Raw genomic sequence first — 24446 nt, forward strand, 5'->3', positions numbered from 1 at the left:
GTGGTCAAGATGTGTTGGTATCTTTTTTATTTTTTATTTTTTATAAGCCATTTAGCGGACGCTTTTATCCAAAGCGACTTACAGTCATGTGTGCATACATTCTACGTATGGGTGGTCCCAGGAATCGAACCCACTACCCTGGCGTTACAAGCGCCATGCTTTACCAACTGAGCTACAGAAGGACCACAGAAGGACCACATCTGTACTGATGGCGCAAAAGCCATGACAGGGAGACATAGTGGAGTGGTAACGTGCATGCAAGCAATTGCTCCAGACGCCACTTGGGTACACACATCCACCGAGAGGCTCTTGCTGCCAAGGGAATGCCTGACAGCTTGAATGATGTTTTGGACACTACAGTGAAAATGGTTAACGTTGTTAAAGTAAGGCCCCTGGACTCTTGTGTATTTTGTGTGGATTCTCTGCCCTCTCTAGAATGAAATCTAAATACAGGCACAGACTGTGTGTGGAAAATGATTTAAGAGAGACTCTCTCCAATACAACCCAACATTTTACGAGCATCCTTTCAAGCACACCCTTCTCATTAACCTGTGGTGAGTTATTCACAATTTTCGATGAACAAATAAGGTTTTATATGTAAGATTGTTAAACAAAGAGCAAAATGATTGATTATTATTATATTAAATATATATATATGTTAAGTTTGTTGAAAATAAATGCAGTTGACAGTGAGAGATATATATTTAAAAGTAATGTCCTCTTACTGTCAACTGCGTTTATTTTCAGCAAACTTAACATGTGTAAATATTTGTATGAGCATAACAATATTAAACAACAGACATAAACTGAACAAGTTCAACAGACATGTGACGAACAGAAATTTAATAATGTGTCCCTGAAAAAAAGGGGGGTCAAAATCAAAAGTAGCAATCAGTATCTGGTGTGGCCACCAGCTACATTAAGTACTGCAGTGCATCTCCTCCTCCTCCAGATTTGCCAGTTCTTGCTGTGAGATATTACTCCACTCTTCCACCCAGGCACCTGCAAGTTCCCGGACATTTCTGGGGGGAATGGCCCTAGTCCTCACCCTCCGATCCAACAGGTCCCAGACGTGCTCGATGGGATTGAGATCCGGGCTCTTTGCTGGCCATGGAAGAACACTGACATTCCTGTCTTGCAGGAAATCATGCACAGAATGAGCAGTATGGCTGGTGGCATTGTCATGCTGGAGTGTCATGTCAGGATGAGCCTGCAGGAAGGGTACCACATGAGGGAGGAGGATGTCTTCCCTGTAACGCAAAGCGTTGAGATTGCCTGCAATGACAACAAGCTCTGTCTGATGATATTGTGACACACCGCCCCAGACCATGACGGACCCTCCACCTCGATCCCGCTCCAGAGTACAGGCCTCGGTGTAACGCTCATTCCTTCGACGATAAACACGAATCCGACCATCACCCCTGGTGAAGAGCACTTTTTGCCAGTCCTGTCTGGTCCAGCAACGGTGGGTTTGTGCCCATAGGCAACATTGATGGGCTTGGAAACAGTAACAAGGGCTGATGTGTAATGAAACTAGAGTGTGCACGCCCTGGTTATTTTTCTTTGCATCCATCAGGTGACGTCCCTGGGACAAACAGGGAGCTTGACAAAAAACCAGGGGACCATGACAAAACATCCCAAGAACGTTGTAAAAACGTCCACAGGGACATACCCGGGACCAACAAGGAACTAGACAAAACCTCCAGGGGTACATGATACAACGTCCCGACGAAGGCTACCATTTAATGAGGTCCCAGGGACGTCCTAGCGACTCATTGTTTGCAGGAGAGGTCATGGATGGCTGGGAGCTCGACCCCAATGATGTACTGGGCCTTGCAGTCGCATGCAGCCAGTCAAGATGCTCTCAATGGTGCAGCTGTAGAACTTTGAGGAACTAAGTGCCCATGCCAAATCTTTTCAGCATCCTGAGGGGGAAGAGGTGTTGTTGTGCCTTCTTGACTGTATTGGTGTGTGTGGACCATGTTAAATCCTTAGTGATGTGGGCACTGAGGAACTTGAAGCTCTCGACCCGCTCCACTACAGCCTGTCGATGTGGTTGGGGGCGTCCTCGGCCCTCCATTTCCTGTAGTCCACAATCAGCTCCTTTGTCTTGCTGACATTGAGGGAGCGGTTGTTGTCCTGGCACTACACTGCCAGGTCTCTGACCTCATCTTTATATGCTGTCTCATCATCGACGGTGATCAGGCCTAACACCGTTATGATGTCAGCAAACTTAATGATGATGTTGGATTCATGTGTGGCCTCACAGTCATGGGTGAACAGGGAGTACAGGAGGGGACTATGCACGCACCCTGAAGGCCCCTGTGTTGAGGGTCAGCGTGGGGGATGTGTGGTTGCCTACCCTCATCACCTGTGGGCGGCCCGTCAGGAAGTCCAGGATCCAGTTGTAGAGGGAAGTGTTCAGTCCCGGGGTCCTGAGCTTAGTGATGAGCTTGGAGGGCACTATGGTGTTGAAGGCTGAGCTTTAGTCAATGAACAGCATTCTCACATAGGTGTTCCTCTTGTCCAGGTGGGAGAAGGCAGTGTGGAGTGCAATAGTGATGGCGTCATCTCCGGATCTGTTGGGGAGATATGGCAATTGGAGTGGGTCCAGAGTGTCTGGGATGATGGTGATGATGTGCGCCATGACCAGCCTTTCAAAGCATTTCATGGCTACAGGTGTGAGTGCTACACATCTTTTTTTATGACTCAAAGATGAAGGTTCGCAACTCTGTATATTTGTAGGTAAAAATAACCCCAGTTAAGTCTTTTCATAAAAGTTGTTATTTTAAAATATGCTGGCCATGCAGGATAGTGCTCAATGAAAAATGGCTCCTGGCAACAAAACCCATTTTGATGAATCACCCATGAATAGACTCCTGAAAATGATTGAGTGTTATGAACGACTGTACTCAGAAAACTAGCATGAGGAGAGGTTGGAAGATGTAGGCTACCTAAACATTGTCTGAGGCATTCATACTATTCAGACTTCGCTTGTTTTCTTTTTCACTTACTATTTACTGACAAAATAGTAGTGTCAACACTTTTATTCCAGTGGGGAGCTGTCCACAATCACTACTATCGATTGAGGGACTCAGCAGCCATACAAGTTATATACTGCTTCAGCTAAGAATATATATTTTCACCAGATTTTAAGTAGACCTGGACTCAATAAATATGGTGATATATTTTGGGAAATGCTGTGGGCAGCAGTTCTGGCCTATTTCATTGTTCCTTAGTAAGCAGTTAATGTGGAGTGAGTGCAGAGGAGTGTAGAATGTGAGGTCACCCAAAGCATTTGACACAGTGGGGACAACTGGTCACAGGTGATGCAGATGTTTTGACAAGCGTGGACAGGGACAAGGGTCCCTTTTTAAAACGCACCCACACTCTACTCATAGACTTTCAGTGGGAGAAAGTCCTTCCAAGACAAGGTCAAGTAATGACAACAATCATAACTTCCCCCGTTAATTTGTTCACTGTCCCTTTTTATAATCCTCGCTTGTTAGTGTGAATACCCTTGTCCAACATATAAAAAGCTGATTAAAGTGCCTTGCTGAGGCAAATACATTGCTCTGCTGTGATATATTCTATGTAGTAAATGTTAAAGTCTTCACTACAGTAGGGTTTGTAATTTCATGTTTATTGACATCACAGCTGACCACATTTAGTCAACCGGTCAACTGTTTGGTTGATAGACTGTTGGTCGAGATTCTTTTAGCCGAGCAGTGGTAAGTGGATAAAAACAAAATGATGGCACACGAGACATGTCGGATTCATGCCTGTCTGAGTGGACTAATCCATTGGAGGCCGCAGGTTTGGCACACCAGTAGTACCTTTACAGTTAATTCACATAACTTCTAATCTGCAATAACTATTTGGTTATAGTCATTTCTGTAAATGCATTCAACATTTAGTTTTATCGTGGTCATTGTAGGAGTGAACACCTTTGCAGAGTGCAGAACCTAGGCTACGCTTGTTTTTTTTTTCATTTCATTCAGGAGTTCTCAATTTATTAATTGGTTTTTGCTTGGGGCGCTCCTGTCAATCTTGATTAAGGACACGCACCTGATTACGCATATAAAAGTAGGACTCGTCTACCTGGCCGGCTCGCAAATGTAGGCCTACAAATGTGCCCATTTGGAGATCTGATACTATTGCTGATGGTCTTAACTCACCATCACTGCAGAGCTTCACAAAGTAATTTTTTCTTCGCTTCAAACAGCAAGTCAACAGTCTGTTTTTACATTCATTGAGCATGACAATAGTTCCTCAACGTAGCCTATTTAAAAAAATATGTCCAGCTCTCTCCCTTTTGATTACCACTCAGCATAAAAGGGGCCTCCCTGATTACTTTTTATCCCTTTCACAAAATAGCCTACAGCTGTGTCTGTCTGTCCGGAGCTCACTGGCATGGGAAACTCTGAGGACCCTGAATATTTTATCAAATGTTGCAAGTTTGCTATCATGAGCTTCGGGCAGGACCAAGTTAATACAATGTTTCCAGTTTCTTGCAGACAGGCCATGTGTAGCCAACGTGATTTATAGGATATTTATTTTCATCAGGATATTTACCTCCGGGATGCAATATTTTCATTTGTTGTCTTTACAGTGAATTCGGAAAGTATTCTGACACCTTGAATTTTTCCACATCGTTACATTACAGCCTTATTCTAACATTGATTAATAATGGAAATTGATGGGAAAAAATGTATCACTAGCCACTTTAAACAATGCCACTTAATATAATGTTTACATACCCTACATTACTCATCTCATCTGTATATGTATATACTGTACTCTATATCATCTACTGCATCTTGCCTTCTTTATGTAATACATGTACCACTAGCCACTTTAAACTATGCCACTTTGCACAAGCATTTCGCTACACTCGCATTAACATCTGCTAACCATGTGTATGTGACAAATAAAATTTGATTAGATTAAATTGTTTGTTTTTTCCCTCAAGCTACACACAATACCTCACAATGACAAAGCAAAAACGGGTTTAAAAAAAACAACAACTAAAATGTCACATTTAAATAAGTATTCAGACCTTTTACTCAGCACTTTGTTGAAGCACCTTTGGCAGCGATTACAGCATAGATTCTTATTGGGTATGACGCTATAAGCTTGGCACACCTGTATTTGGGGAGTTTCTCCCATTCTTCTCAGCAGATCCTCTCAAGCTCTGTCAGGTTGGATGGGGAGTGTCGCTGCACAGCTATTTTCAGGTCTATCCAGAGATGTTCGATCAGGTTCAAGTCCAGGCTCTGGCTGGGCCACCTAAGGACATTCAGAGACTTGTCCCGAAGCCTCTCCTACGTTGTCTTGCCTGTGTGCTTAGGATCGTTGTCCTGTTGGAAGGTGAGCCTTCACCTCAGTCTGAGGTCCTGAGTTCTCTGGAGCAGGTTTTTAATCGACGATGTCTCTGTACTTCGCTCTGTTCATCTTTCACTCGACCCTGATTAGTCTCCCAGTCCCTGCCGCTGAAAAACATCCCCACAGCATGATGCTGCCACCACCATGCTTCACCTTAGGGATAGTGTCAGGATTCCTCCAAATGTGACGCTTGGCATTCAGGCTAAAGTGTTCAATCTTGGTTTCATCAGACCAGAGAGTATTGTTTCTCATGGTGTGCAAGTCCTTTGGGTGCCTTTGGGGAAAATTCAAGAGGGCTGTCATGTGCCTTTACTAAGGAGAGGTCTCCGTTTGGCTGTTCTACCATAAAGGCCTGATTGGTAGAGTGCTGCAGAGATGGTTGACCTTCTAGAAGGTTCTCCAATCTCCACAGAGAAACTCTGGAGCTCTGTCAGAGTGACCATCGGGTTCTTGTTCACCTCTCTGACCAAGGCCCTTCTCCCCCGATTGCTCAGTTTGGGCGAGCAGCCAGCCCTAGGTAGAGTCTTGGTGGTTCCAAACTTCTTCCACAAGAATGATGGAGGCCACTGTGTTCTTGAGGACCTTCAATGCTGCAGGCATTTTTTGGTACCTCTCCCCAATCTTTTCTCTCGAAACAATCCTGTCTTGGAGCTCTACGGGCAATTCCTTCAACCTCTGGGCTTGGTTTTTGCTCTGACATGCACTGTCAACTGTGGGACCTTATATAGACAGGTGTGTGCCTTTCCAAATCATGTCCAATGAATTGAATTTACCACAGGTGGACTCCAATCAAGTTGTAGAAACAGCTCAAAGATGACCAATGGAAACAGGATGAACCTGAGCTCAATTTCGAGTCTCATAGTAAAGGGTCTGAATACTTAGGTATCTGTTTTTTTATTTTTAATATCGTCATTATGAGGTAGTGTGTGTAGATTACTTGGCACTCCAAATGGAAAAGGTTGCCGACCACTGGCATAGCCTATTACCAGCGACTTCAGGAGAGTAATGGCACAATCTACAAAGACCAGCAGCAGTGGGAAGCGGGAGGAAGAGGATCAGGAACAGTTTTTTTTCTTCTTCTGCTTAGGCTATATTTATCTCTGGCTCCCTCTTTAGTCATTTGTGTCTTAATTTGTTGAATGCAGTGCTTAAAGCATCAGACAAGCTCAGTATCCTACATATGTTTATACAGTATATGGAAAAATGCACATTTAAACATTTTGACCAATTGATTGGTCGAAAGAACAGATGACTGTTCTGATTAAGTGTTTTTATTTTTTCAGGGACAGCCCAAATTGACGTCCCAGAATTTCTGTGTTCTGACTTTTCTGGTGGAAAAAGCGTTACCACCCACTCTCCAAACTCTAAAGTCTCCCAAATTCCACAGCATAAGGTACATAACTTAATAAATCAAGACTATTTCAGAACCATTTCCAGACTAGACACTAACACAATGCTCTCATATAACAAAAAAAACTTGAGACTTCAAAGTGCGCAATTCTCCGGTGAGCAATCCCAGCGACTGACCCAGTGAGCAGTCCTTCAGAACAACACAAAGGCATACTCCAGACTGAAATAGTTAGCATAGACCGTCTGAGGAGCAGGACAGGGAATGTTACCACTGACCTTCCCTACAATACCCGTTTCCATCACCTGCTCGGGAGGAATTCCCCACAGGTTTCTATGGGGAATGCCAGATAAACGCGCTGCATAGCAAAACCGCTGAGCGCTCTGTGCCCTCCATTCCATGGCTGGCTTTAACGCTAGAAATGCAGTCACTCGCATGCCGTTACAGGAAGTAAGACATACTGTACAATGTTACAATGCAACCTGGATGTTGGGACACAATGGTCACCCACGGAAGTGCTTTCATGGCAAGAATAGAGGACAGCTGTTGACCTTTGTCACCTGCCAGGTCTTTGCTTACATCAAACGTAAGTCCTCTGTGGTGTTCTGTTTGATAAACAAAAGTACTCCACCGTCAGTAGCCCTCCTTTATGTTTAGTCTCAAACATAACGGAGGAAAAAGGGGGAAACATCAAGATTAAAGTCGCATACAAACGTGAAATTCTGGCACAGTTGCCTGGCAGGGACTTCTTTAAATAAACAGTATGCCTTTCCCTGAAGATCTGAAAGACTGAATGATATAGTTGGCAGATTAAGCAGTGTTTACATGTCAAGACAGAGTCTGGACCTTTCTAAACCCGCAGGTAATCCTCATTATTTATTCACTATACAGATGTGCATCGCTGAGGTGTGTTCATAACCCAACCTCCCAACCAATGAGAGCAATCACCTGTCTGAGGGTTTCTTGCTATGCTTGTTCTCATCTTCTGTGTCTCATGCAATGGAGAATTCCTTTGCAGATACACTTTAATGATACAGTTTAACAGTTTAACCTATTATTACAGTACTAGCTGAGTAATTGTAGCATGACTCAGCTAACTGAGAGGGGAAAGAAATTGCCCTTTAATGAGAAATAATTATGGTCAAGCTAATTAGTCACACTGAGGAGAATAACCCCAGTAATTGAGAATATCAATTACTGGGGAGTGTCACTGGTCTGCATATTGCTCTGAGTATTATTTTAATTTATTTTTTCAAATATGATTATTTATTTGTAAATTGTATTATGCATCGTTGGGAAGGGCCCGTAAGTAAGCATTTCCCTGTTAGTCTACACCTGTTGTTTACGAAGCATGTGACAATTAAAATGGTATTTGATTTGAATGTCCAGATTATGATGGACTCTTTGCACCTGCAATTACAGTAGCCTCACCGCCAATAAGTGACAACTGATTGGCCAACTGCTGCCTGATCTCTAGTCAAGCGCCCAGCTAAACTGAGGGGAAAACTGTCAAATTGAGTGGGTATCTGTCATGCCTTGGTCTTAGTATTTTGTGTTTTCTTTAATTATTTGTTCAGGCCAGGGTGTGACATGGGGTTATTGTATTGTCGTATTGGGGTTTTTGTAGGCATTGTGATTGTGGTTGATTAGGGGTGTGTCTAGTATAGGCTTGGCTGCCTGAGGCGGTTCTCAATCAGAGTCAGGTGATTCTTGTTGTCTCTGATGGGGAACCGTGTTTAGGTATCCTGGGTTTCACTTTGTATTTCGTGGGTGATTGTTCCTTTCTCTGTGTAGTGTTCACCAGATGTAATAGGTTGTAATAGGTTTTCATGTTCCATTTGTTGTTTCGTATTTGTAGAAGTTCTTTCATGTATCGCGATTCATTTATTACAGACATGAGTAACCACCACGCTGCATTTCGGTCCGACTCTCTTTCAACAAACGAAGAACGCCGTTACAGTATCAGTATGTTTAACTTACTGTACATACAGTACTCTACACTACCTTCATTGGTCAAATCTGGGGCCTCCTGTAGATATATGCTTAATCACAAGGCCTTCCACGAGGCCCAGCGGAGGTCGGTCTCAAAACATTGCACTAACAATCTCCCTGAAACCACGGGATGCTGCCCACGGACATATGAGGGATGATCCTGAGTGTTGATGATCTGAAATAAAACTGCATGGTTGGCCAGTTCCGCATGAATGACCATCAGTGCGGGGAATTAATTACACTGAGCAGGAGGCTGTTTAAAAGGGACTCGTCAGCCAAGAGATATACTGTAGATTCCCTCTGAAAGTGTGGTGAAAATGCACAAACCCATAAGATCCTTATTGTGGCTCAAACCGGACAGCTAGTTAGATTACTTGTTGGTTATTACTGCATTGTCGGAACTAGAAGCACAATCATTTCGCTACACTCACATTAACATCTGCCAACCATGTGTATGTGACAAATACATGTTATTTGATTTGACAGAATGGATGAGTCCGAGGAAGCTGCGGTTCAACTTTTGGGGGGCGAGAAACTTTTGTTTTTCCTCTTCTCATCCAACAGACACACTTTTTGAGGCCCCGTGTGAGCGCTAACATAACTCGTCCTGCGTAAAAAGCTTTTGTTCTTGTGTTTTCTACCGTTCTTATTTATCCAATCAATAAATGATGTGTGTGCTCTAGTCCTTCTCTCTGCTGTTTTATGCGTTGAATATTTCAGGAGACGCACAGCTGTGCTCGCATTGTTCTTTCGGGAAAGACTATAAGTCACGTCTTCATCATTCCACCAGTGCATACTGGAAATGAAGAACACTGGTCAAGCCCCTGAAGACATTTGACACTTTTCTTTCTCTATTACTGCTATCAGCTCTGTGTCTTAACTCTATTGGTGCAGGTTGACCAGATGTTCCATCAGGGTCATAGTACGTTCATCTGATTTTACAGGACTGTCAGGATATATCACTCAAAAGTATTTCATTTCATGGTTTGTTATCAATATGCTACCTTGCAATGCAGGCAGTCTTTGTTTGAAGATCGGGGTTTGTACAGTGAGGGGTGTTATTTCAACCAATAACAATCTCACAACTGATGACATTTTGGGATTTAATAAGCCTATATAGGCCTGCAGACTGACTCAACATGGGTCTGACAAGTCACAACACAATTGTCTGTGTCAGGGATTCAGGGCAACTAAAGTCTGCAATGGAAACCAGTGGGTGGATGGACGAATCCGAAGTTCTATATTAATCTTAGCTTTAATCCATGCAGAGACTATAAGGAAATGGGGAGGATATGACAGAATGATCCTGTACAGCTTGAAGATAATTGTGACTGTGTGTGAAATGTGCATTCGTGCATAGAGGGTCTTATAATCAATCAATGATATAGAGCATTGATTTTAGAAAGGGATATTATTCCAGTGGAGTAGAACTAGAAAACATGCCATTTTATATCACAATCTATTGTAATACTGACTTCAAAAGCATTATTGTTGCTTCTATTGGGATTTTTACATGTTTTATTTTTATTTATTTCACCTTTATTTAACCAGGTAGGCTAGTTGAAAACAAGTTATCATTTGCAACTGCGACCTGGCCAAGATAAAGAATAGCAATTCGACACATACAACAACAAATAGGTTAAGGAAAAAAGTTCAACAAACAAAGGAAAAAAGTTTTAAGAGGGACAAATTGAATCTGTCTTTTGTCTCACCTCCCCTTTGCTCACAAGAAGTCGTCATTTCTATATCTCAGTCGTTCATCTAGTGGTCTTGAATTCCTTCCAGCGTTACTCTTCTCGTGTCCAACCTACATGGCTATCTATGGTAAATGTACCAGTATCTTTGTTGTGGTTTCTTTCCACGTTGTGAGGATCTCTTTTAAGCCACATAATCCCCTCCATTAATACTGTCTGATTATTCTGCCTGTGTAAAACCCTTCCAAGGTCTTGGTGGCTCCTTTTAAGGTAATCTTGTAAGCATTGATCATGACCATTGTGTAAACATGTTCAACTCGGGAAGTGCGACTATCAGGAGGAAATGGCAGATGAGATAGCGTGGTCATTTTGGGATGTCTCCGTTGCATTTCACATTAGAACAATTTAGTTTAATTACAAACTTCTTGCTTTAGAAATCGGGAAATGCCTGAGCTAAATGTGACACATTTGACGACAGTTGTCTACTTTCTTCACTCCTATTCGCTTTTTCTTTCCCCTCCTCATCCCTGGCTGATGCAGCAGTGTTTCTGAAAATGTATCCAAATGACTGTGCACTTCCATGTGTCTGTCTTTTTTATTTTTTACTTGCCAATGTCACCACTTCAGGCAAGCACCCTTATCAGCCCATATAAGCTCTGCTACTAAAATGGACTCTTAAGCAAGCTTCACACATGACTGATTAAACCCTTTCTCCAGCTCTGAGGCTGTGGCCTTGTCCAGCATCCGGTTACAGCCATGACAAATGTCCGCCAAAGCTCTTTTGTCACAATGAAAATGACCCAAATTGTTATTATTTTTCTATAGCTTGCTGTAACATGGTTGACAGGCAAATACTACAGAATATACACCCTCTACCGGAGCTCAGTCGAGGGCCACCATGGTACAAACTCGTCAACAATTTCTGGCATGTCGACAAATATCTCAGGCACTTACTTACCCAAGGTATGCACTCACACACGTGTGGCAGCTGTACTGTGTGCATACTGTATCTGGGCTTCTACCGTGTTCTCATGCACAACTCATGGCAAACCTGAAAACATGGGTCGCCTACGTCCCTGTGATACATACTGACAGGATTAGAAAATGCCATTAATGTCGCTGGAAATCAAACATGTCAGTGCTCATTAAGTATTTACTGTATATATACTCTGTCCCGAACACTTTTCTCAGGCTTTTTTCCCCACTTAACTGATGAGGTTTTAATGGATGTGCTCCAGACTAGGTCAGTTGAAAGCCATCGTGAAGATATTATTACTGGCTATACTTACAAGTCCTGTTTCTGTCTATATTTACCAGGTATGTACTAATGAAATTATGTGATGACAATTAATACTTTTCGGTCCTTAATTCAAATAAAGCAATACTTCAAAACACTATTACCTGGGCCCAAATGCTGGTGCTTTTTTCAATTAATCCCAAATAAACCAAAACAAGTTCTTAAGCTATTATTGATTATTTATTAACATTTCACCATGTCATTTCTAAGTAAGTACTAGGTAAATAGCATACTGTAATATAAAGAGTATCCGTGTTAAGAGCATTAATAGGAAAAAGTAATTACTGAGGTCATACTTGCTGAGTTACACTGCGGCACCTCTGCCGCATCAAATCATACTTTTTACCAGTTAATACTGTAGCCCCTAAGTGTACCAGTTAATACTGTAGCCCCTAAGTGTACCAGTTAATACAGTAGCCCCTAAGTGTACCAGTTAATACAGTAGCCCCTAAGTGTACCAGTTAATACTGTAGCCCCTAAGTGTACCAGTTAATACTGTAGCCCCTAAGTGTACCAGTTAATACAGTAGCCCCTAAGTGTACCAGTTAATACTGTAGCCCCTAAGTGTACCAGTTAATACAGTAGCCCCTAAGTGTACCAGTTAATACTGTAGCCCCTAAGTGTACCAGTTAATACAGTAGCCCCTAAGTGTACCAGTTAATACTGTAGCCCCTAAGTGTACCAGTTAATACTGTAGCCCCTAAGTGTACCAGTTAATACTGTAGCCCCTAAGTGTACCAGTTAATACAGTAGCCCCTAAGTGTACCAGTTAATACTGTAGCCCCTAAGTGTACCAGTTAATACAGTTGCCCCTAAGTGTACCAGTTAATACTGTAGCCCCTAAGTGTACCAGTTAATACTGTAGCCCCTAAGTGTACCAGTTAATACTGTAGCCTCTAAGTGTACCAGTTAATACTGTAGCCCCTAAGTGTACCAGTTAATACTGTAGCCCCTAAGTGTTAGCCCTAATGCCCGGACACCATATGGTCTGGTTACAATCTTCCAACACTAGCTGACCAGTCAGCTAAATTAACATTGCAAGTCTAAGGCTAATGGTGGATTTTCAACAGTAAAAAAGGCTATTGATTCTAATAAGGCCTTCCTTTGTTTAACACAAATCATTAATATTTTCTTGCAGCTTTGTCTGTTCTCTGTCGCCTACTCACCATCATTTTAACATTTATTGGGGAGAGGGATTATTTAAGCAATAAGGCCCGAGGAGGTGTGGTATATGGCCAATATACAACGGCTAAGGGCTGTTCTCATGCACGAAGCGTTGCGGAGTGCTAGGGCACAGCCCTTAGCCGTTGTATATTGGCCATATATCACAAACCCCTGAGGTGCCTTATTGCTATTATAAACTGGTTACCAATGTAATTAGAGCAGTAAAAATACATGTTTTGTCATACCCGTGGTATATGTTCTGATAAACTATGGCTGTCAGCCAATCAGTATTCAGGGCTCGAACCACCCAGTTTATAATGTGAAATATAGTGTGTGTTTGTAAATTCAATCTGGAGTGCCAGAGTGTGCTCGTAAATTCAGAGAGTTGCCAGATTGTCAGTTCGTAAATTCAGAGTGTTTCGCTCTGTGAGCGTTCAGAGCGTTCTGGGCTCACAACGGTCGTCAAGCCAACTGGCTAACGTTGGCTAGCTACTTCCAGACACAAATGAGAGTAAAGTCTCACTCTGACTATTTTATGTTATCACCATTTTATGTGTTTTCATGTTATCCAGATCATCGGTGACTGTAACTGTGCTGCTGGCAACAATTGAAGTATGCTTTTTTGCCGACATCAACTGACACCGGCCATATTCAACGGGTGTTGAGGGTTCATAACTTCATCAGTTATTCTGAACTCTGGCACACTCCGACGAGAGTGCTCTGAAATCGGGGTAGACAACTAGAGTGAATTTACGAACGCATCCATATTCAATTGGAAACTGTACTTTAGTTGTAGGTCTACCTATCAGCTGCCCAAATACAGGGCTCGATATAAAGGGCTGCCCACTGGCCCGGGGAGATTTTGGAAACTCTCTGGGCCAATCAGTGGCCCACTTGGGCCAGTAAAAACAATATGGTAATAATGCTATTTTTAATCTAGGCTATATAATTGATTAAAAAAACAGATTCCCAAAGCTGTTATTTCGTTTTTGTCGGTTATTTATTCACCAGCACGCCGTACTCATATAGTAGGCCTATATCTGTCGGGCAGAGAGAGCATGCAGATCTGAAACAGCTGGTTGTTGCATGGAGTTATGATCTCTACCAGTAAATGGTAAGGCAAGAATGGGTATGCAAACCAGGTATTTAAAAAGTTCAATCTGTTGGTTGAATATGTGCAATGCTCAATTCAGTTATGATGTAATTGCCTACTTTGAAAATCAGACAGCTCTGAGGCGGATGATGTTGGTGGGATTTGGAGGATGATGGAGGCAACACGTGAAAGGGCCTCAGATCCACAAAGTCATTTCCACCAGGTGGCTGATGAGATATAATGGCACGACTGCCATATTGCATCTCAATCCCAAAGCCCTTGCTTGGAAGTGTACTTCGCCAAACTGCCAAGAACCTTGCTCTCATCCAGGCCAAGGTGGCGAGATACCGTAGTGATGATACCATAGGCCTTGTTGATCTCTGCAGCAGACAGGATGCTCTTGCCAGCATACTTGGGGTCCAACGTGTATACTGCGGTGTGTATGGCCATCAGGCAGAAGTCTCCAGCTTTTTGATGCATTTCGGAACTGTAGTTTCCTCTGAGGTAGATTGCTGCTGTAACTTGATGACACTTCACACACATAACCATTTCCTTGGCTCTCATTTTTGGAGTGGATCCATTGTTTTCAGTGCCATGATGTCCTTGAGGAGCAGATTCAATGCATGAGCAGCACAGCCAATGGGTGTTTGCAGCATTGTCTGTCACCAGTGCAAATACCTTCTGTGATCCAAGGTCATTGATTGCTGCCTTCAGCTCATCTGCAATGTAGAAACCGGTGTGTCTGTTGTCCCCTGTGTTTGTGCTCTTGTAGAAGACTGATTGAGGTGTGGAGATTATGTAGTTAATTATTCCTTGCCCACGAACATTCAACCACCCATCAGAGATGATTGCAATACAGTCTGCTTTCTCTATGATTTGCTTGTCCTTCACTTGAACTCTGTTGAACTCTGCATCCAGCAAATTAGTAGATTAAGCATGTCTGGTTGGAGCTGGGCGGAGAACATTCAGAAATATCTTCCAACTCACATTGCCTGTGAGCATCAGAGGTGAACCTGTTGCATACACAGCTTGAGGAAAACATTCATCAGCATTTCTCTGACTACGTTCCTCCATTGAGTAAAAAAAAACATCTGATTCCAGGAGGACCATGAGCTGTTGCTATCGATAAGGTGTCTGATTCATTATTTTCACCTCGAAAAGAACTAGAGGGACACTTGTCAGTGGTTGCTTGTTGTGAGTGCTAAGGGAACTTTATGCACTCGGACAGATGCTTCTGCATCTTTGTTGCATTCTTCACATATTATTTGGCACAGTATTTGCAAATGTACACAGCTTTTCCTTCTACATTAGCTGCAGTGAAATGTCTCCACACATCCACACCGTGGCATTTTCCTGTAAAGATTAGAAAATAAACGAGTAAGAATATACACTTCCATGTACAGATTAATAGTAAAGTAGTTAGATTAAACAACTACTTTGTAAAATAAATGTTTTAAAGTGAAACATGTTTGGAAGCTGGTGAATTAACACCCCTCAGTTACCAGGCTCAAGCAAACTAAAACCCACATGGTAGCAAACACTATCAGAAATTGTTAACAAGTTAGAAATGATTTAAACACACTTCGCTGTAGGCTACTATTTACTAGTTAACAAAAAATCATGCATGTCAAATAAAATATATTCACCCCACCCAGTATTGTAATCAAAACTTACCAGAAAGCATGTAGTCCTTGGCTCAGACAGTGTAGTAGTGTGGGCTCAATAGCATCTCATTAGTGTGCAAGATCTTGAGAATCAGCTGTGCGCTGCAGAGATCACTGCACATGTGATGGAAGAATGCACTGTGCATGCAGAGCGTTGCAATTCCATTGAATTGGGGATAGTTTAACCAAAATATACCACAGGACCTAGAATTGCCTTGTGTGTATCCCACAAAAAAGGGTCACTGTTATAAGCTAGCTTTTCTTAATGAATTTAAGCAAAATTCCCCAAATTCCGTGGCTTAACTTCCCATAGAAAAATTCCCTGAAAGTTTCTGACCCTTTGCAACCCTAGTGGTAATGCATACATTTGAGAGTTCCTATAGTCTATTAAAACAATTCATAGAAATTTGGTAATTGAATTAGAATTAAGTGCTTAAAAAAGTTACAAATCTTTGAATTTGACTTGCCACTGTCTGTATACCAGTTGCCATTGGCCTGTACCTGAATGTCGAGCCTTGTGAATAAGAACCTCTGGACAAAATCACTAAAACTGTAATACCAAACTTTGATGGACCAAAGCGTTATCTGATCAAAAATCTCATTTGCGATGGCATGGTAGTCTGCAGTAGACTATTGTACATTTCCTGAGCTTGAGATGGTCGTAAAGAAGGATTTCTCCCTGATGATGAATAATTTGTGGCAAATGTGTCACTGGGTGGATAAAGCATCTGGGCCAATTACCTTGGATAGAGACATAAAGAGAAGTCACAGTAAACTCCCAACACTCCCTTTGGATGAACAAAAACATTTTTGCGCAAGAATTGCACATCCCTCCTTGGAGGCCGTACAACCATGGCTCTTGCACACTGACCTTTTTGGGTAAGGCACTACATCAAGAGAACGCCTCAGCATGGATTAGTTACGGTCAACAAAATTATTGGAATGTATTTTTTTATTACAATTCTGGTGTCGTATGCCCTTCATAGAAGACATTTAAGAACACTGCTCTAAGGGATTGGAGTCGTCGTCACACCTGCAATTCACAGGAAGGAGTGTTTTGACTGTCAGCTTGGCTGTTGGTGATAGACTTGTTTTGGGGGCCAAACACCGCTCTCTCTGAAAGAGCCAAATTGCATTTTCAGGAGGGTAGAAAAGCAGTGATGATGGTGCTGAAGCTTGCCAGTTGTCGTCAATGTGTCTTTGATGAATAATTTCTTTGGTCAAGTGGAATTTCTAATATGATTCAAATCTATTCTCCAATTTTGAAGAGGAGAAACAATTTGGAGAAAATGATTGTCAAAATCTTCAATTCTGTCTGATAATGCCAATAGTTTCTATAGTAGTTTTATTATGGTTTAGATGTCAGCACTATGCATATGTTTCAAGTTGAATCATATATTTAGAGTTGCTTGATTACAAGCCCAATTTATTTTATTTTACCTTTATTTAACCAGGCAAGTCAGTTAAGAACACATTCTTATTTTCAACAACGGCCTGGGAACAGTGGGTTAACTGCCTTTTCAGGGGCAGAACGACAGATTTGTACCTTTTCAGCTCGGGGGTTTGAACTCGCAACCTTCCGGTTACTAGTCCAACGCTCTAACCACTAGGCTACGCTGCCGCCCAATGCTTTGGAATAAACAGTGTTCAAACACCTGAGGGTGTCTCATGATTCTGGCATCTGGCTATTTATAGAGAGAGTAATTGCCTTTGTGACAGTATGGTAAATAGAGGAGGAATCCAAAGCGATTATCTGGCTATGACTCCCAGCATGTAGCTCAGCCTTCCCTTGCCTTTTCAGACAGGCAGTTCTTCAGCAGCATTCACTTCATTATCTGTGCACTGTCATCAATTATTCTGTAATAATTTCACCAATTTGACAGTATCCCATTGTGTGATTGATGGCGGTTCCTCCCGACCTGTTGATGTGCTGGCTCTATCTGAATCCAGTGACTGAACACAGGGAGTAGAAATCCTCTGGTGCTTCCTCCCCTAGGGATCATGCGACCACAGATAGCTCAAACAGGAAATCAGCCATGCACTGCTCAGACAGCCGATTGAAGAGAATTTCAAAGATTATCCCGCAGACACAGAATAAACATAATAATGTCTTTGTAAATCAAACAGCCTGCTATTGACAAGGGGAAATATCTCTTCCAGGCGTAATGTTGACATATCTCACGACAGACAAAAGTGCAAGAAAGAGAAATATTTGTCATCCTGATAATTCCATGAAACAACATTGAGGCCTACAGTACCAGTCAAGTATGGACACACCTACTAATTCAATTTTTCTTTATTTTCACTATTTTCTACATTGTAGAATAATAGTGAAGACATAAAAAAATATGAAATAACACATATGGAATCATGTAGAAAACAAAAAAAGTGTTAAACAAATCTAAATATATTTTATATTTGAGATTCTTCAAAGTAGCCACCCTTTACCTTGATGACAGCTTTACACACTCTTGGCACACAATGTAGAAAATAGTAAAAATAAAGAAAGACCCTTGAATAAATAGGTGTGTCCAATCTATTGACTGGTACTGTATATATATATATATATATATATATATATATATATATATATATATATATATATATATATATATATATATATATATATATATATTTATGGTGGGGTTTGGCCAGTACTTTCAGCTTATACAGCCAGGCACTAGGCCTATTCTTTTTATCAGCTCTTCTTTCACATGATAGTCTTATTGACATGTGAAGAATGTACATGCTTGCCATTCCTGGAGTGCACAGTAAGCATGTCATTTTCAACTTTCCCCTCAGCATCTGCCACTACTTCAATAACCTTTCAAGCTCTTTGTGTGAAGTTCATGTGGATTTGTATCTCATGAAAGACCATTCCATTTTTTCATCCAGCTTTTATGTGTAACTCCTTCAGCTAACACAACTGTTATGCTTTCTTTCTTAGTTAACTCCCCTTTCATTTTCATTAAGCCCAATTTATCCGCAGGGGGTTCCTTCTATCTCTTAACAAAACAGGTCAATCAAATCTAATTGTATTTGTCACATGCTTGCTTCCTAAACAACAGGTGTAGAATAACACTGAAATGCTTACTTACAGGCTCTCCCCAACAATAAAGAGAGACATTTTCAAAAAAATTATAGAAAGAGAATAATATGAGGAATAAATACACAATGAGAAACAATAACTTGGCTATATACACAGGTACCAGTACCGAGTCGATGTGCAGGGGTACAAGGTAATTGAAGTAGATATGTACATAGAGGTAGGGATAAAGTGACTAGGCAACAGGATAGATAATAAACAGTAGCAGCAGCGTATGTGATGAGTCAAAAGAGTTAGTGCAAAGGGGGAGGGGGCTCCATGCAGATTGTCCGAGTAGCTATTTGGTTAACTATTTAGTAGTCTTACGGCTTGGCGCTAGAAGCTGTTCAGGGTCCTGTTGGTTCCAGATTTATGGATTTGTTGTACCACGTGCCTTGCAATAGCAAGAGATCAGTCTATGACTTGGGTGGCCGGAGTATTTAACATTTTTTAGGACCTTCATCTGACACCACCTGGTATAGAGGTCCTGAATGGCAGGGAGTTCGGACCCAGTGATGTACTGGGCTGTACACACCACCCTCTGTAGCGCCTTGCGGTAGGATGCCAAGCAGTTGCCGTACCAAGTGGTGATGCAGCCAGTCAAGATGCTCTCAGTGGTGCAGCTGTTGAATTTTTTGAGGATCTTAGGTCCCATGACTAATCATTTCAGCCTCCTGAGGGGGAAAGAGGCATTGTCGTGCCTTCTTGTGTTGGTGTGTGTGGACCGTGTTAATTCCTTAGGGATGTGGACACCGAGGAACTTGAAGCTCTCAAACCCGCTCCACTACATTCCTGTTGATGTGGATGGGGAGCATGCTCGGCCCGCCGTTTCCTGTAGTCCACGATCAGCTCTTTTGTCTTGCTGACGTTGTTGTTGAGTGGGAGGGGTATTGTAATTCACTGTACATTAGAATGTCCCCCCCCCCCCCTCCATATGCTTTTGATTCAGAATGCCATATGTGCTAACATACTGCGTCTGAGGTTTGGGAGGGACGCCACAGATATTTCTGGTCACCCATGCATTCACAGCAAACACCTCCACCCACTCCTGCTCAGCTGTTTCAGGCCATTCCAGTGTAGGAGGTATTTGCTTCGCTGCCTTTTATCCCACGCATAGACCTTTGTAGCGCAGTTATCATTTGGTCCTTCTGTAGCTCAGTTGGTAGAGCATGGCGCTTGTAACACCAGGGTAGTGGGTTCGATTCCCGGGACCACCCATACGTGGAATGTATGCACACATGACTGTAAGTCGCTTTGGATAAAAGCGTCTGCTAAATGGCATATATTATTATTATTATTATTGTTGTTGTCCATGGATTAGCTTCAACTTGAGTGTAACTTCTAAATGCTGAAATTAATCTGCATGTTTCGTGCACATCACATAATTCAAAATTACATTTCAGATTGTTGTCAAAACCTAACTCAAGAATAGGTCAACTGTAAACAGCTTTACATGCAAAATAGAAATGTAGGCTAGAGCTGCAAGCCTTATTACAGGAAATGGATACCGTGCTAGTTTAAACGGACAGTGGGTCTACCATTCTCACACAACCTCTGTCTGTTGGGAATAACTCTTAACTCTTTAAACAAATGAGTGCTGAGTGGGCAGCAACTCCTCTCAGAGCGTGCTATTCCCTTTTCCCTGCCATCTACTGTCTTTCCACTAAAATATCAAGCTTGATGTGACTCACCGGGAAGGGTCCAGCATGCCATTTAGGGAGTGCTCCAAACATTTGCTCACAAGCTGTGGGTGGGAAGGGAAGCACCTGATAACAAGCAACCTCCTGGGGGAAGCACTAGCAGCACTTTCCCTGGGGCTCACTAACTCCTGCCTACCCCAGTAATGCCACACATTTCAGACAATGAAGAAAGCACCTGTCATCTGGCACTTGTTTAAATGGATGCTTGTAGTGCTTAAAGTCGTCAGCATGCTTCACTCCGGGTGGCGCCTAGCCGGGCTCAGCTAGCAGAACCTAACGGGTGCGCTCGCATACTCCCTTAAAATACCATCGCTTGAAAAGAAAAAAAGCAACAATAGTACTGTTTGTCCATTTTGAGACGCCGTAGCCAGTATACATTTTCTCAAAATAGTCAGAATTAATCGAAGATAAAATCAATGACAGATTTCTTGAGTTAACGGTTTTGAAGAGATCTAAGGGCTCCCGAGTGGCGCAGTGGTCTAAGACACTGCATCTCACTGCAGTATCTGGTTCGAATCCAGGCTGCATCACATCCGGCTGTGATTGGGAGTCCTATAGGGCAGCGAAAATTTGTTCTTAACTGACTTGCCTGGTTAAATACAAAAAATTGTAGTGCAATTTTGCATCTGACTAGGATGTCTGGTGCAGTATTTCTCAAGTGAAAAAATGTGCATAAGGACGAGTCATCTCTCGTTGAATGACAACAGGCACTTCATTGAATAATCCCTACTGTTGACCAATCACCGGCGAGGGGGGACGGAGACTTTGGCTACCGGCTTCGGTTTTACTTTGGCTACTTTCTTCGGTTTGCCTCGGCTACTGTCTTCGGTTTGCCTCGGCTACTGTCTTCGGTTTGCCTCGGCTACTGTCTTCGGTTTGCCTCGGCTACTGTCTTCGGTTTGCCTCGGCTACTGTCTTCGGTTTGCCTCGGCTACTGTCTTCGGTTTGCCTCGAGAAAAAATGTTGTGTGCCCAAACAGCTGGAAAAAAACATTGCCAAAGTCCAAAACATCACAAAATGTCATCATAGTATACGCACAAACTGTTCCGAACTGTTTTGGCTGGAAAGCACTCGGACGCCTTAATTCAAAGAAGAAAAGCGTCTTATCCTTCATTGTGTGTGTGTGTGTTTTATTTTCTTTACTTACATTGTCAGGCTTAAGCAGACTTACTGTGAGCTGCCATAGAGCAAAAAAAGAACTAGACCAGAGTCGATCATTTCAGTTGGCCAAGCCTCCACGAGTAGCCACTTATTTGCTAAAAGGTCATTTATCAAGTCTGAAATAACATTTGCCACAACCATGCTTTTAAGAAATACATGGTAGATTGTAATGCATGTTTCTTTCACATTTATTCAGACTGGAAACATGTTTTATTGCAATCAATGTAAAAACTTGCATTTTAGAAAACAATCAATCTCGAACTTCAAATCGGAGTGACTGGACCTAATGGGTTGTTTTGCCCAGGCGCTTTTTCTATGCCTATCAACGAAAGATCGACGTTTATATTGGCTTGGCACTTTTCCACTTAGAGCATTGTTCAGCTCCCACATATCTTGGCACTTCTAAGTATTGGCAGGAGGACTCAGGCAAAATGTGTTCCTGCGTGCTTACACCTTTCTTAGGAAATGTGATGTAAAACAACTTATTTAAATCCAACAGTGAAATATCAGCCTGTTCTCTAAGATCTGTGATGGATACATATACCATAGCTACACTTCTTATAACTATTCAAAATAAATATAAACTATGACATGAGTTCAAAACAGTTCTTTGACAATGAACAAACAAGCCAATGATGAGTTAGCCTAAAACAAATGAAAGAATATGCATAGCATGAGATCTAATTCATTTTAGATTCAAGCAACAAAAATATATTAAAAAGTGTTTAAATGTACAAAGCTGATTAAAGTTGTTTTCCTCGGGAAATGTTAATTATGTTTTTCTTTCAGAACTATAGTTGTGGTAAACAGTATTTCCAACAACAATCAGGGTCAACCAGCTCTTACTATATAGCCTAGAGACAATAACAACTGGATAAGCTGTAAAATAATACACCACTTAAAATGACACTAAATCAGATTGTCAGTAGGCCTAAATACAGAGCAACAGAAAAAGACATCAGCAACATATTAGGAAGCAGCCTTCTTGCTATTCCTAATTAAATCCACATAGAATTAAGCCAATCCACACACTTGGATGATCAGAGGGGCTGAAGGCACAATGAGGTCTGCCCCCCCCCCTTTCTTGTGTGTGTCTGTCCTCATGAAGGGTTCAACCAGGCTTAAAGAACACCAGGAGAACAGTTAAATCAAGCCCTTGCTCAAAGCAAATGAGCACCACCAGTCCATCACACGTGGTGCTGTTTAATAGCATCCTGCTATGATCTAGTCTTATTTATTGTGTATGCCAGTAGCCTTACCTTAGTTATCATTAACTTTAGTGATTATACTTCTCATTACAATACACACAATATCAATTTGACATAGGCTATACTATAACACCTGCTACAGGCTATTAGGAGCCATTTGGGAACAATTCTAAATGTTTTGGTTACATTTATTCTTAATCTGAGTTCTATTTTGTTTCATTAAGCATCAATGACAACAGTTGTGAAAGTTGATACAAACGTAATTCTAAAATGTCAACATAATGATTAAACGTTCTTTCCGAGGAGGATCTGACCATGCCTGAGCTGTCTAAAACACGTGGGAACACTTATCCGGAACAAATTGCATCATACCCTTTCAGAAACATAGCCCAATCAAAACATGAAAAAACGCCACAATTTGGCCAGGTGCAGAGACAAATCGCTTGATCTGAGATGTCTAATAAAAAGTTACAAATCAACGTTTTAGAACCGATCTTCAATGAGTTCTCAACGCTTGCAAAGCGCGCTGCATGCTGCTTTCAGGCAGGCTCCTCCCGCGGACTGTCTTAATTCCCGAATGGGAAAAACGCTATCTCGCATCACTGAATATTGCCAGTCTGAACTTTTATCAACCACAATTCAAACACCTTAAAAAAACGTTTGAGAAAACCTATGTTACTATCAAATACGTATTTATTCAACACAATAACACATTTAGAGTTGAATTGATAGTTGACAACTTTTGAAAGTAAGACGGACAAAAGCGACTCGACTCATCCCGTTGAAACAACACGCCTCTAAAAAAATTATACATTTGATATCTTCTTGCTATTTCATAATGTAAAGTTTGTAGCAAATAAACATGCGCTATCGATAACTAACTGTATGTAGAGCAGTTTGCGGGGCTTTCTATCTCTGAAGAGTTCGAGAAGCTAGACATGCCTCCAAATGCCATACAAATAACGGTGCACTGTCAGGCTCGCGTCGGATCAAACATTCCAACGCTTGAGCCTCGTGCGTTACCAAACGATTTCCTACTTCTGGTCTTCAATTGCTTCCTTTATACATTAATATATCTCCATTTAATCAGAATATCATCCATGAATAACAAGATAGCTGGTTGACTATAGCTAGTTTGCTGAGTTTAGTTAGGTCAGGAAGATTCACTTAGGTTATATCCTAACGCAGATCACATTGTAGCTCGAAAATGTCAAAGTAGCTAATTCTGAATAACAATAGCGAATGTCACGTCCAGAATGTATCTGAGCTAGGGAAATCAAGCGTGGTCCTCATGCATTTACTTACAGTGAGTTGAGAGCAGGACCAGAATGCAAGCCAGACGTGTTAACGCCATCTTGGAGTCGAGGCAATGTTCAGTTTGGCCGTACATGCGCAAAGTTAAGAGCTTTTCAGTGGATGGAGAGAGGAGGACTGGCCGGGGAGAGAGAGGCGGGGGTGAATCAGGTTTCCATGGCTACCAGAAGCATCACTCACACAGTCAAGAATTAATGGTCGACAATACGTGGAGGACCATACGTTTTTACAACGGTGGAAGCTGTGATTGAAGACTACTGTATTAGGCTACACATTCTACCCATTATATTATATCAGACAAACTCTGCTGTGAGATTAAGATACAAATTGCAAATTGATGA

General features: G+C 41.8%; 1 protein-coding gene across 1 annotated transcript in view; it reads right to left on the reverse strand.

Moving 5' to 3' along the window:
• LOC124019440 (junctional adhesion molecule 3B-like) overlaps positions 1–24196 on the reverse strand; it is a 50365-nt gene extending 26169 nt beyond the window's left edge. Inside the window, exon 1 of the mRNA XM_046334786.1 lies at positions 24097–24196. Coding sequence (XP_046190742.1) covers positions 24097–24181 — 85 coding nt within the window. The 5' untranslated portion in view covers positions 24182–24196. The remainder of the gene's footprint in view (positions 1–24096) is intronic.
• Between the last annotated feature and the right edge of the window lie 250 nt (positions 24197–24446).

This window comes from Oncorhynchus gorbuscha, unplaced genomic scaffold (genome assembly GCF_021184085.1).
Source record: "Oncorhynchus gorbuscha isolate QuinsamMale2020 ecotype Even-year unplaced genomic scaffold, OgorEven_v1.0 Un_scaffold_96:::fragment_2:::debris, whole genome shotgun sequence".
Classification (NCBI taxonomy): Eukaryota; Metazoa; Chordata; class Actinopteri; order Salmoniformes; family Salmonidae; genus Oncorhynchus; species Oncorhynchus gorbuscha.